General features: G+C 38.2%; 1 protein-coding gene across 1 annotated transcript in view; it reads right to left on the reverse strand.

The window, feature by feature from the left end:
* The window catches only part of LOC144433032 (uncharacterized), a 17,377-nt gene extending 13,215 nt beyond the window's left edge, over positions 1–4,162 (reverse strand). Inside the window, exons 1-5 of the mRNA XM_078121345.1 lie at positions 3,342–4,162; positions 2,516–2,621; positions 1,115–1,411; positions 598–783; positions 1–215 (exon numbers count right to left, since the gene is read on the reverse strand). The exon at positions 1–215 is cut by the window's left edge and continues 102 nt beyond it. Coding sequence (XP_077977471.1) covers positions 1–215; positions 598–783; positions 1,115–1,411; positions 2,516–2,621; positions 3,342–4,162 — 1,625 coding nt within the window. The remainder of the gene's footprint in view (positions 216–597; positions 784–1,114; positions 1,412–2,515; positions 2,622–3,341) is intronic.
* Between the last annotated feature and the right edge of the window lie 10,281 nt (positions 4,163–14,443).

Genomic DNA, 14,443 nt, shown 5'->3' on the forward strand with positions numbered 1-14,443 from the left:
ATAATTTTCAAAATGCCTCGTTTTCGGAGCTGATCGACGGACACGTGGTTCACTTCAGAGAATTCAGGAAGCGGTAATTTCAAAGATATTGGTTTGGAGAACTCGTCGCCATCCTGTTGTATCTTCAATGTGGTTCCCATGGCAATGAAATCGTCGTCGTATTCGCCAACCAACTCACAAGCACGTAACAGTGTGTCACGATCAATCGTCTGGAGCTGTATCATGAACAGAAACTTTAGATTAATTGCTGAAAACGAAGTTAACTTTGTAGCCACTGGTTGATGGTGTGATCAGGTTCGATCCATTCATCAATATGAGAGTATGTACGTGGATACTGCACTTTCCTATCAATCTTTCGGTGGTTTTAGTTTTAGTCGTTGGTGGTGCTCCAACATTTTTCGCCACGCTAATATTGAACAGTGACTAAACTCTATACAATCCATTACTTCATGTTGTTTTCACTAATCCTTATAGATTTGTTTGTCTTCTACTAATTCTACCCCTCTAATCTTTACAATAGACATACTTGTAATAACAGATTAGGCTACTAAACTTTGTTTTTTTGTGTAGGAAAAGTTAGTTTTATTCTACACTCACCGCCATCAACATGTGAATGATATTCTTATTTTCCTTTGGTGTTGTGACGTCCACTGCTACGTCATCATTCATACATGACACACTTAGGGAGTCAATATCAGTCAGTATCACAGAGTGCAGCCTCGGTTTCGATACAGCTACTAAACCAGAGAAATGTGCCACTTCCGCTTTGATAACATTGTTTTCCTACAAAACAAAATAGTATAGTATACATGTATTACAAAAGTGAAAGACAGTATTTTCTATCCGTAGCTCTACAAACTTAAGGTAAAACATATTTTCTCTTCTATTTTTCAAAAAGCAAATTAATAATATTCTTCGTAAAATATTGTGGGAAGCGGATAAACTAACTAAAGAAAATTGCAATCGAAAGAACATATATCCAGCGTAGACAATTCAGATAAGAGTGTGGTATTACATGAAAACAGCATAAATTCTGAAAGTTTTCCATTTCGATCAAAATGATGAACGTTCACAAAAACTAGAATCAGAAGTGAGAAAACCGATTCAAACTTACTTTCCAAGTCTTTACGTCACTCCATGTTCCATCTTTGTTTGTTGTCCTGACAACGACATCTCGCGTCTTATCTTCTATGTCCCCGTCACGCTCCAGGACGAAAACTAATGGTTTCTCAAAAGAGAAGCCATCGGGACCAAGTTCTACGAAATCCGTCAAGAGAACCTCATAGTCTCCCAGTGACAGAGGACAAGATGGAGTTTCTACAAATTCTGCAGTGATGTTAACTTCTTCTTTCACAGCACCTGGTGACACCTCCAACAACATGTCACGTGACAGATGTATCACGTGCATTTCCTTTTAAAAAAACAGAAGACAGAAATAAATGTATATGAAATATGCTTAAAATAGTCCATGCAATAGCCTGTGGAGTGATAATCCTTTTTGGGTGTTTACACAATATAGAAGTAGAAATATACAATTGCCCGTATCGCACTTCAGTGTAGCAAATTGGGATTGTTGTCCTATATGCTACTGATCACTGTCTCATATCAACCTCTAATGTTATAACGTTAATTCTCCATCTGTGTTACTTTTCCACCAGTGTTACTCTCGTATCTCCATGTGTACACAGGATCACTTACACTTTAGGGAATTAACTCAGACTACATACAATGTTCATGGTTAACTTGGATCATTTTAGAAGTAGTCAGGGAGCAGATGGACGCTCTTTGTCGTGCCTTCAGCTCAAGTGAATCCAAACTTTATTCCAACTTTTAAATTCTTATAAACATAAATTATACAATTCTCAAATGATTGGATGATAAAATCCATCAACACCATAAATGAATAAACCAAAAAGTGTTCTTGTCTTAATTTAATGCAAATAATACTGACAAATATGAAAAGTAGCTAAACGATAGGATAGCGCCAATGTCCTTACAGCTGCCTGTAATTAGTTATTATTTGACACTGTTGATCTTTCAATGACTGAATGTTGTCATCTCAGAAGAATACTATTCGCGATATGCAAACATTTGTTGTAAGTATTAATTCATGACAGCTGAGAGATCACTGTGACATCGCGTCACATCAAAACTTTGTGAATATCAGAAAATATTGTGTTCTGTCATCCGTAACATTAGTAATGAGGGGGGGGGGGTTATTAAGTTTTCAAAACCAGCTTTCTGCGCTCAAATGTCAACCTGATGCAATACTCAATGCAATAAATTTGACTATTAACGCTATAATTTTTTTTTTAACTAATCCAATCCTATCTGTTCATGTCAATACCTAACACCCCCCCCCCCTCCCTTCCATTATTAGCGTCATCTCCATATCTGTGCCAGTGGCAGTCAATGGCTGCCGATGACTCACTTCCATTATAATAGCTGAGATCGAATAGTAATCAGGAGAGCAACACTTAATCAATATAACAACAACAGTTAATAACACACTCACATTATCGTCTGGGTCAATACGTGCACAAATAAAACCATCTCCCGGTAAGTCCTCAGGTGTATGATGTCTCTTTCGACGTCTGCCCGGTTTTCGTTTTGACAATTTTCTTCTAGCATCCCAGGTTTCAATCGTGTCATTAGAAAGTCCTGATGAAAACATTACAAAGAAAAATAAGAGCTGGTTGGATCCAGAATAACTTACTCACAACTGAAATAATGCATGGTCTTGTCTTTGTAGATTTGCAGATGTGAGACACGCGCACTCTTTATTTTAATAGCGAGTCTCATATTGACTTGGACTATAAACATACATAGTAACATACATACATACATACATACATACATACATACATGCATGCATGCATACATACATACATACATACATACATACATACATACATACACACCCACCCACCCACCCACCCACCCACCCACCCACCCACACACACACACACACACACACACACACACACACACATACATACATACATACATACATACATACATACATACATACATACATACATACATGCATACATGCATGCATACATGCATGCATACATACATACATGCATGCATGATGATGCAGGCAGGCAGGCAGGCAGGCAGACAGGCAGACAGGCAGGCAGGCAGGCAGAGAGAGAGAGAGATAGAGAGAGAGAGAGAGAGAGAGAGAGAGAGAGAGAGAGAGAGAGAGAGAGAGTCAGACAGACAGACAGACAGACAGACAGACAGGCAGACAGACAGACAGACAGACAGATATGCACTTGTTTCTACTTCCTGTGCATTCCATGAACGTTGAATTTTATGAAATGAATAAATATTACAATTTCAAAATACCTGTTATTTTCGTTCTCCCGTCGTCATCATCGATAAATTCGATATTCCCAGGGTTTTCCCCTAATAGTTTTGCATCCTGGTATTCCCGAATGGCGTCTATTCCCTGGAAACACACATCCATAGGTGGGCATTCCAGTGGATTTCCACCAAGATTCAACACTTGTACTCCGCTGAGAGACTTTCCAAACTCCATTGGAAGACGTGTAAGCCTATTAGACGAGGCTTTTAAGGTTTTCAGATTAACGAGATCGCATATAGCATCTGGAAATTCATGCAATTCATTATGGCTGATATCAAGTGTTTTCAAACCTGTAAGACCACCAATGGTTGACGGAATCTCCGAGATTTTGTTGTGGCTGAGATCGAGAATTTCTAGTTTGTTCAAATCTGATACGTTGTCAGGCAAACGAGCGATACTATTATGGGATAAATGTAGTTCCTTCAGCTCTCTCAACTCACCAACACAGAAACCCAGTGGGAAATCTTGAAAGTTATTCCAACCCAACCAAAGCTTTTCAAGACGCTTCAGATTAATCAACAGGGCTGGGAGAGCTTTTAATTTATTTCCTGCGAAATCCAACGACTTGAGATTTGCCAGCCGACACACTACGAATGGAAATTCTTCAAACTGGTTATTACTACAGGAGACGTACTCAAGATACTGCATGTTACTTACTTCGGGTGGCAGACTCGTCAACATATTCACCTCTAGTTTAAGTTTTCGAACTTCGGCTGACTTCGTTAAGTAAGTCGGAAACGTGTACAGATTTCTGCGACTCAAATCAATTTCGTCACGTGGTTTCTCCATTGTATCTTATTACTACGGCTACTGTGGACAAAAATAAAATGCATCATTAGTTGCACGAATCATGTAAATCATTTTCGTCACGTGGTTTCTCCATTGTATCTTATTAGCTAGTGTGGACAAAATTAATTGTATCATTAGATGCACGAATTATGTAGTGGGCAACGATAAGCTGAGAGTTGAAGACATGTTTAGATCTCTTATCATCTCTTTGTCAAATCCCATGCTAATATTTATGTACTTGTGGACATCGCTTCCTTTCTCTAGAAGTCACATATTTGACCTTGAAAGTACAAGTGAATGAATAAAGTGTTCCTGTGATTTACAACACACCATTGCAGTCAAAAGTTAAGTAGTATTGAATGTCCACATTAAAAGGAAATTTAGGTAATATAAAATTTGCATATTGGTTACTATGGAAAGTAGTAAGGGTTGTTATAGTTTGTAACTTGAACTTGTAAATGTATAAATCGCTTGTAAATATATTATTATACTAGTAAAATAAAATTAAAGCTTTCTAAACTAGGTGAAAAGTAATAATAAGTACATTAATTAAAAATGAACTAAAGAGTTGATTGTTTTCATCCACGAGTAGAGAAAGTGAATGACAAAAACAGTCATACTCCGGTGATATAAATCTTATCATTGCTATTTCACTGTTAGATTTCCAAGTCCTGTAATACAACCCATGTTGTCATGACGCTATGGCAAATGATACGAAATTGTGAGGCTGCAAAGTTTCGACTTCTTACGACATTTGTACAATGTTGTATAGTGTCTTTATATAGAATTAAACCGTGCCATGTAAGATCGTATCAGTTTTCGTCTCGCCGTTCGTTTGTGGCTGTCACCATTGAAAACAATCAATACACGGCACAAGCGATCGATACTTGCTCTGTGTATGCTGACTGTAAGGAAAGCTTGTGGGGGTATGCTTACAATGGTGGCTATAAAACCAGGTCGGAAAACGGTCTGGCATAACTCCAAATTCGGGAAAGCATCGAAAAATTCCTTATTTTTTTCAAGATTAAAAGTTATTGAAATGAGAATTTTTACCACAAACTTCCAAGTCAATTTAATCAGTCCCTATGGCTTTACAATGTCATGCAATGACTATCAATTTTCAAAGTGACATACCTTTAAATGTTGCAGCTTCTGATCCCGCAGATATACGTACGTCTGGTAGCTAGTAAATTAATGATATCCAATTAAACTGCACCATGCGCGAAGTTTACAGGTCTACCACTTGTAAAATGACACATGCGTCTTGGCCTTAGCGCTCTATGGTCAGTCTTCGAGAGACGTTCTCCAGAGCTTTACGTGCTCTGTTTGTTACCTGCTACTATACTTTGTTTGTTGTAACAATATTATGAATAGGATGCTAACTTTAGAATTGACGTAATTCAACAGGTGGTTTTTCCCCTCTGAGGAAACGAAATAGCGCCCACATACGACTTGATGTAGTATTGATTTGGTTGTGCATGCTAAGAATGTTTGTGCTTTACGAGTTTATACCATTATCGTTACAGCACAAAATATCGGAATTTTTTAAAACAATACGTTTTTTTACAGAGAGCGTGTATATATCAATGACTTGCTTAATGCACAACGCCAGAGAGGAACGCTAATGGCTACAGGACCCTCTCTAAATCTTTTTACCGCCACCACTAGTACTACTGCCGCGACCACCGCCGCCACCACAACTACTACTACTACCGTCACAACCACTGCCACCACTGTATAAAATATCACATCATACAAAATATACATGTAAGTATATATATATATATATATATATATATATATATATATATATATATATATATATATATATATATATATATATATATATAATTGACTGGATGTAGATAAAACCACATAAAAGTGCTCAATACGGGTAGTAGAGCGAATTATATACAGGTTTTGAAAATTTGAACCAAATTATATGCTATAGACCATACCGAACTGTTTCGTGAGGTGCGTAGTCCTCACTCATCAGGGGTAGAAATATATATATATATATATATATATATATATATATATATATATATATATATATATATATATATATATATATATATAATATATATATATATACTCTCTCTCTCTCTCTATATATATATATATATATATATATATATATATATATATATATATATATATATATATATATCAGAACTGGTTTCGAAATGAAATGTCTATATACGTGTTCCTTTCTACTCCGTATCTGCTGAATATAGCTAGCTGTACTTGATGAATTTGAAAACGAAAGAATAGTTGTTTATGGAACACTGTCGTGCGTGGGGTAGTTGCTGTCATTTTGACACGACCACTATGATGCTGTATGTGTGAGATAGTTGGAGAGAACGCAAAGGGACTAAAAAATTCAATTCGATGTTTTCGTTAAGTACACTATCTTAAGAAGCCTTAATTGTTTCTTAGTAAAATAAAACGCATAGCTAAAAACGGGAAGAGTTGTATAATCTGATGACAAAACTGTAGAACCGAAATAGTCGTGAAAGACGTACATCTAGTACAATCGTCATTGACAGTTGACATACTTGTTTACTTCCATCCATTAATTAGTTCAAAATTAGAAAGATCTGAAACTGCTCAAATTACCTCAGATTATATATATTGTATTACCAGAACGTATGTAACAGTGGTAGCTAGAGCAGGGAGACCTTTAAAGACATCACTCTTGGTGTGTGTGTGTGGGGGGGGGGGGTGTATGCGGTGTGAGTGTGTGTGTGGGGGGGTTGTGTGTGTATACGACTGTGTGTATGCCTGGCAACTACAAAATCTCTATCTCGACTAAGATTTACACCTGTTGTACTAAATACATTTTTATGTTTTGTAAACTGGTTTTAGTCAAAATTAAGGCTTTTTAATTGTGTCACTTTAACAATAAATACTAGTATTTGGAGAGGTGTGCCACATTTATCTCAGAAAAGAATTCAAACTATTTTAGACCAGGACAAAGGTTGCTGAGCAAAGTCTCAAAAAGTTAATAAAATATACTGAAACACCACTCAAAGTTTGGTTTCGGTACATTTATATAGTTCACACAAATCTGGTGTCTATTGTATTCATGTACCATATGCAGAATGATTATGCAATTATTCCAAGTTTCAAGATAATATCATCTAGATTTTCCATGTTTACATGACGCATATAAATATTTGAGGGTTCATTTGAACCAAAGAGCAAAGAGTGGTTTCATTTTAACTATACGCCAATGATACAAATCATATCAAACTTCTATTCAAGTACGCCCCCACAGAAATCAATTCATAGAGATAGCACATTGAAAGCCTCCTATTTACTGTAAACATAGATTGGCAACAATACAGTACTATGGCAACAACAACAACAACAACAACAACAACAACAACATCAAAGGGGAAGAACGAAACTTTTCAGATTCACAATTATTTCAATGGGGCTATTAAGGTTTGGATGTATGTATGTATGTATGTATGTATGTATGTATGTATGTATGTATGTATGTATGTATGTATGTATGTATGTATGTACGTACGTACGTGTGTGTGTGTGTGTGTGTGTGTGTTTGTGTATGTTTTAATGATTGATTTTTCGACTGATTAGTTGCTTGTGTGTGTTCCGCATGTAAATGTGTTTACACTAGATGTGTATATGTGTTTATGTGTGCCTTACGTATATGTATTAGGTCTGCGTGTGTATGTGTGTCTTTCTCATGGTCTGTCTGTCTGTCTGTCTGTCTGTCTGTCTGTCTGTCTGTCTGTCCGTCATACTGCCTGCCTTTTTGTCTGTCCGTCTGTGGCATTGTGATTTTTCTAGATCATATTCACATCTCCACACTTCTTGATTATATCCTTACGTTAGTGTTAAAACTAACTGAAGAAACGAATTAATTAAATAGCTATTTTTGATGATATTGTATGCACTTGCTCTGTTGACGTTATAACCATGATAACTACAGACTTGACTAGGATTAATTACATGCAGAATTGCAAATCGAATACCAATGTTGAATAACAGATAAAAGAATGCAATCAACATATCCAACATACCGTCATGTATTTTTAATCTACAAATCAAGTGACACAAATTGTGTTGTAGACTCATTGTACCTATATGGTATGCAATGAATCAGCAGGACTACAATGTTATAGTACAGGAATGTACATAGTACCAGTACAAATATCGAAGTTCATTTTTATTGTATGGAACACACACACACACACACACACACACACACACACACACACCAACAACAACAACAACAACAACAACAACAACAACAACAACAACAACAACAACAACAACTGTATATTTGAATGTGTATGTATGTATGTATGTATGTATGTATGTATGTATGTATGTATGTATGTATGTATGTACAATGTATGTATGTATGTATGTATGTATGTATGTATGTATGTATGTATGTATGTACAATGTATGTATGTATGTATGTATAATAATAATATGTTTATTATCACTACAGGCCACAGGCCTACGTGACCAAAAAATAATATAATACATCAAGCAGAAAGAGTGTAATGACATTAGCTGGAATAGAATTCCTCTCTTAAGTACATTGCTTTGTATATAAATTTACCAAGGTTTCTTAGTAATATTGCAGACTGCACATTCATTAAATTGAAAAACTTTTGACGTGTAGGAAATATCCAGTAATACTGAGGTAGTAAAGCTTCCCTCACTGTTTGATACAAAGGGCATACTAATAGAAAATGAAATTCATCTTCTATACCCTCTGAACATACTTCACATATTCTCTCAGTAACATCTAAGCCGCTGTGACGACCTTCCTGTATACGTAACTTATGACTCCCACATCGAATCCTCGCTAATGCATGTCTGTATCTTACATCTGAAAGCTGCAACAAATATTTTTCTGGTTCTAATACGCTCTTGAAATTACAGTATGTATTTAAAGACTCCTTGGAGCAAACATCAGAAAACCAATTTTGCTTATAAATATCGGATACGCGCTGACTGAACTCCGTTACGAAAGAAATAGTGTCTCCCACTCCCTGTGACACCCAAACTATACCAAAACCGTAGTATTGCAAAATATTTTTTACTTCTGTTGCCCAAGACGTGTGACCACTTTCGTCAATTTTCAGCATCAATTTATAAGCATGTTTGGCAACTCTGTTATCGGGGAGTTCAGTAAGACGTAGCCAGTACTACATACATCTCGTCAATGATTTTACAAAAATTGGCGTTCTGCAGTTGTCAGAGTGGTTTTAGAAAGGGTTTCTCTACTATGGATAATATTTTCACACTGTATGCCATAATTCAAAACTATCTGCGTAGACGTAGGGGTAAATTCTTCTGTTTATTTGTTGATTTCGCTAAGGCTTTCGATTCTGTTAATTACCATTATCTTTTCATTAAACTACAATCAATTGGTCTTTCGGGTAAAATGTTTAACATCATCAAGTCCATGTACGATGATGTGAAGTCATGTGTTAAATTGGATAGGGGGATTTCAGAGTATTTCAATTGTGGTATCGGAGTTAGACAAGGAAGCGTACTAAGCCCTGTACTTTTTTCTCTTTTCATCGATGAACTTTACCAAATAATTACAAAAGCAGGATTTAAGGGGGTGCAGCTTACACAAGACATGTTTGATTTATTTGTCCTGCTTTATGCAGATGATGTTGTGATATTTGCTGACACAGTTGTGGGTTTGCAGCGTTTGATTAACTGTCTGGGCCAATTCTGTGACAAGTGGAAACTTAAAGCAAACTTTAAGAAAACAAAGGTGGTAACATTTCGAAAGGGAGGTCATAGTTCAAGGAACGAAAAATGGCATTTAAATGGTACGAGTATCGAGGTGGTTAGCTACTATAACTATTTAGGACTGTTGTTATCATGTAGAAATAAGTGGTCTAAGGCAGTTAGTAATCTAGCTGATCAGGCCCGTAAAGCAATGTTTTCTATATTTAGTTTTGAGCGTAAAGTTGGCGTTATAACCCATGAGGTTTATTTTAAATTGTTTGATAGTCTAATCTTGCCTATTCTTTTGTATGGTTCTGAGCTTTGGGGATTGTATGTACAATGTATGTATGTATGTATGTATGTATGTATGTATGTATGTATGTATGTATGTATGTATGTACAATGTATGTATGTATGTATGTATGTATGTATGTATGTATGTATGTATGTACAATGTATGTATGTATGTATGTATGTATGTATGTATGTATGTATGTATGTACAATGTATGTATGTATGTATGTATGTATGTATGTATGTATGTATGCATGTATGTATGTATGTATGTATGTATGTATGTATGTATGTGCAATGTATGTATGTATGTATGTATGTATGTATGTATGTATGTATGTACAATGTATGTATGTATGTATGTATGTATGTATGTATGTACAATGTATGTATGTATGTATGTATGTATGTATGTATGTATGTATGTATGTATGTATGTATGTATGTATGTATGTACAATGTATGTATGTATGTATGTAATAGGTAATATAATTATGTATTTCTATTTTGAGTTTATTGAAACTGCTTTTGATATTCTATATGTTATGTGTTAGGTTCAATGTCATTTAATATCTGAAACAAATTACCTTATTCTGTCGCCATGAACCCATTAAAATATTCTAAATATTCTAATTACATAACTTCACCCATGAGAAACACAAATTAAAATGGACCAATGCTTACAATTCCTATAGTGATTCAATATCAGTCAAATAGCGATATTGTCTGTTGATTTGTATCAAACTCTTACAGGTTCGATTGCACAATGTTATGCTGTCATGCATAAGTACTGTTTTTCTGGGGGTTTTTTTTTTATCTAACTGTAGGATATAAGCACTTCGTACGTAGTCATGCATATTCAGTGTGCATCTAATAAATATGAAGGTCTGCTAAGATCCATGAGGCAGAGGCAACACTGACAGAACAATAGGTGGGGTGAAAAAGAGTTTCAATTTGGCGTTTCTTTGCAAATCAAGTAAAATGTGTGTGATGTGAAATCCTGAAATGACTCTCCAGAACCAAACGTTATTTCCAAGAATCACAGACAAGTAACTTGTCTGTGCTAAAATCGAATGGGGTTCCCCATTATGTATAGCTTGGACATTCCGAGTCAATCATAGTTATTTTTTTTTCCAATAAAATTACCTACAACTTGTCTTCAGTGACACTTTGAATATATAATCTAATCTCATTGACTGTGAACAGTTTATCGTAAAATACAAAATACACATTCAATTTGGTTTTCTCTTCTCTTCTCTCCTCTCCTCTCCTCTCCTCTCCTCTCGTCCCTCCCTTCCCCTCCCTTCCCTTCCCTTCCCTTCCCTTCCCTTCCCTTCCCTTCCCATCCCATCCCTTCCCTTCCCATCCCATCCCATCCCATCCCTTCCCTTCCCATCCCATCCCATCCCATCCCTTCCCTTCCCTTCCTCCCCTCCCCTTCCCTTCCCTCCCCATCCCATCCCTTCCCTTCCCTTCCCTTCCCATCCCATCCCATCCCTTCCCTTCCCATCCCATCCCTTCCCTCCCCATCCCATCCCTTCCCTTCCCTTCCCTTCCCATCCCATCCCATCCCATCCCTTCCCTTCCCTTCCCTTCTCTCCCCTTCCCTTCCCTTCCCTTCCCTCCCCATCCCATCCCTTCCCTTCCCTTCCCTTCCCATCCCATCCCATCCCATCCCTTCCCTTCCCATCCCATCCCTTCCCTTCCCTCCATCCCATCCCTTCCCTTCCCTTCCCTTCCCTTCCCATCCCATCCCATCCCTTCCCTTCCCATCCCATCCCATCCCTTCCCTCCCCATCCCTTCCCTCCCCTTCCCTTCCCTTCCCTTCCCTTCCCTTCCCTTCCCATCCCTCCCCTTCCCTTCCCTTCCCTTCCCTTCCCTTCCCTCCCCATCCCATCCCTTCCCTTCCCTTCCCTTCCCATCCCATCCCTTCCCTTCCCATCCCATCCCATCCCTTCCCTCCCCATCCCTTCCCTCCCCTTCCCATCCCTTCCCTTCCCATCCCTTCCCTTCCCATCCCTTCCCTTCCCTTCCCATCCCTTCCCTCCCCTTCCCTTCCCTTCCCTTCCCTCCCCTTCCCTTCCCTTCCCATCCCTTCCCATCCCTTCCCTTCCCATCCCTTCCCTTCCCATCCCTTCCCATCCCTTCCCTCCCCTTCCCTTCCCTTCCCTTCCCTTCCCTTCCCTTCCCTTCCCTTCCCTTCCATTCCCTCCCCATCCCTTCCCTCCCCTTCCCTTCCCTTCCCTTCCCTTCCCTCCCCTTCCCTTCCCTTCCCTTCCCTTCCCTTCCCTTCCCTTCCCTCCCCTCCCCATCCCTTCCCTCCCCTTCCCTTCCCTTCCCTTCCCATCCCTTCCCATCCCTCCCCTTCCCTTCCCTTCCCTTCCCATCCCATCCCATCCCTTCCCTCCCCATCCCATCCCATCCCTTCCCTTCCCTTCCCATCCCATCCCATCCCATCCCTTCCCTTCCCATCCCATCCCATCCCTTCCCTCCCCATCCCTTCCCTCCCCTTCCCTTCCCTTCCCATCCCTCCCCTTCCCTTCCCTTCCCTTCCCATCCCATCCCTTCCCTTCCCTTCCCATCCCTTCCCTTCCCTTCCCTTCCCTCCCCTCCCCTTCCCTTCCCTTCCCTTCCCATCCCATCCCATCCCATCCCTTCCCTTCCCGTCCCGTCCCGTCCCTCCCCTTCCCTTCCCTTCCCTTCCCTCCCCTTCCCTCCCCTTCCCTTCCCTTCCCTTCCCTTCCCTTCTCCGTCATGTTTTTGTTCTTGTTCGTTGTTCTTCTCTCTCTAATCGGCCTATGCCTAGGTTGTTCATTTTGCAGTTGAACATGTTGTAACATCATCGATATGATTTGCCAAAACTTGACTGCAGAGTTGTGGAAAAGGTTTTTTTATATTCCTTACACATTGACAAAATGCTCTTACTTGTAACTATAGATGTTAAAACTAAACAAAAAAATGAAAACTTGAAATAAGTAATGTACGGATCATAATATCATAAATTGCTGTACTGGTTGCGTTTAACCAAAACATGTATTGCCGAAGAGATCTATAAAAAGCGTCGAGGTTACATTGTGAATTAGACGAGATTTGAAAGCATGTCGACGTTATCGTCGACAGCCATGCACCATTTTATATTTCTCCTTTTACTTCCTCTGTATCGTTTATGAAGAAAAAAATGGGAACCAAATTTCTCATAAAACAAATCGCTTCATAGTATAATTCAAGGTTGTAATCTAACGATCAAGTTGTATTGAGGCAGAGACGGTCGAGGTGTAAACGTTTCTTCGCACTGTTTACCATTTGGTGAAACACGCAATTGAAACAAAAAATCTACGGTGTAGACGTATCACGTGTACCATTCAGACTAAACTACAAGTTGGCGGCCGAGAGATGTCATTGGTAAATCGACGACTTTTCTAACAGTTCCATTGATTGGCTAGTGTGGGGACACTTTGTTAGTTCATAACGGTCCGAGTCTCAGTCACCATTGGAAGTTTCCTGTGAACGAAAGTAAATGTTATAATGTTTGCACAAAGTTTTGTAACTCACTTGTTCCTGCTGTGGCATATTATTATTTCACATATATCACAATTATTCAGTTACTAAAAGTGGATCAAAGTTGTGGTAATCCGTTTTATATCGTGTGAGTTAAGTTTAAATTAGGAGAAGAAACATATACGTTATTTTTACATTAAAAGAAAAAAATCACACAGAAAAATATGTATGTTCAGATTTAACCAATGCGAAACTTATAGCAGTACTGATTAACACAGTAAAATAGGATAAAAAAGGTCTGATATGACGTCACTGTGATTGATAGCATATTGCATGATAAATGTACAGTCAAAAAAACTTAGATATAAAAATAACCTTCAAATATTTTAACTGCCATTGTAGTGTAAAAACAAATAGTAAGGGGACCATTATAAAACCCATAATGACGCCTAATTAGGCTGACAACGAGTCACGTGACGTCCATTGTTAACCACACCTGAAAATAGAAATAGCGAAAGAAATACCATAGTTGAGATAACATGTTTTATCTTGCCTGTAAGTTAGCTGTCAGTATTTCAAATGATGGATTGGTTATACTAACGTGATATATGTAATGATAACAGAATGAGATAAATCAACACACCTTAGTTTAGAGTTCAAGTACTCTATCAATTATTTTCACATTACATCAGACACAAACATTCAAATACGGAAACATTAGGGGATTCCTCACTATACTACAAAGGTAATAAAGC

This window comes from Glandiceps talaboti, chromosome 3 (assembly GCF_964340395.1).
Source record: "Glandiceps talaboti chromosome 3, keGlaTala1.1, whole genome shotgun sequence".
In the NCBI taxonomy this organism is placed as follows: Eukaryota; Metazoa; Hemichordata; class Enteropneusta; family Spengelidae; genus Glandiceps; species Glandiceps talaboti.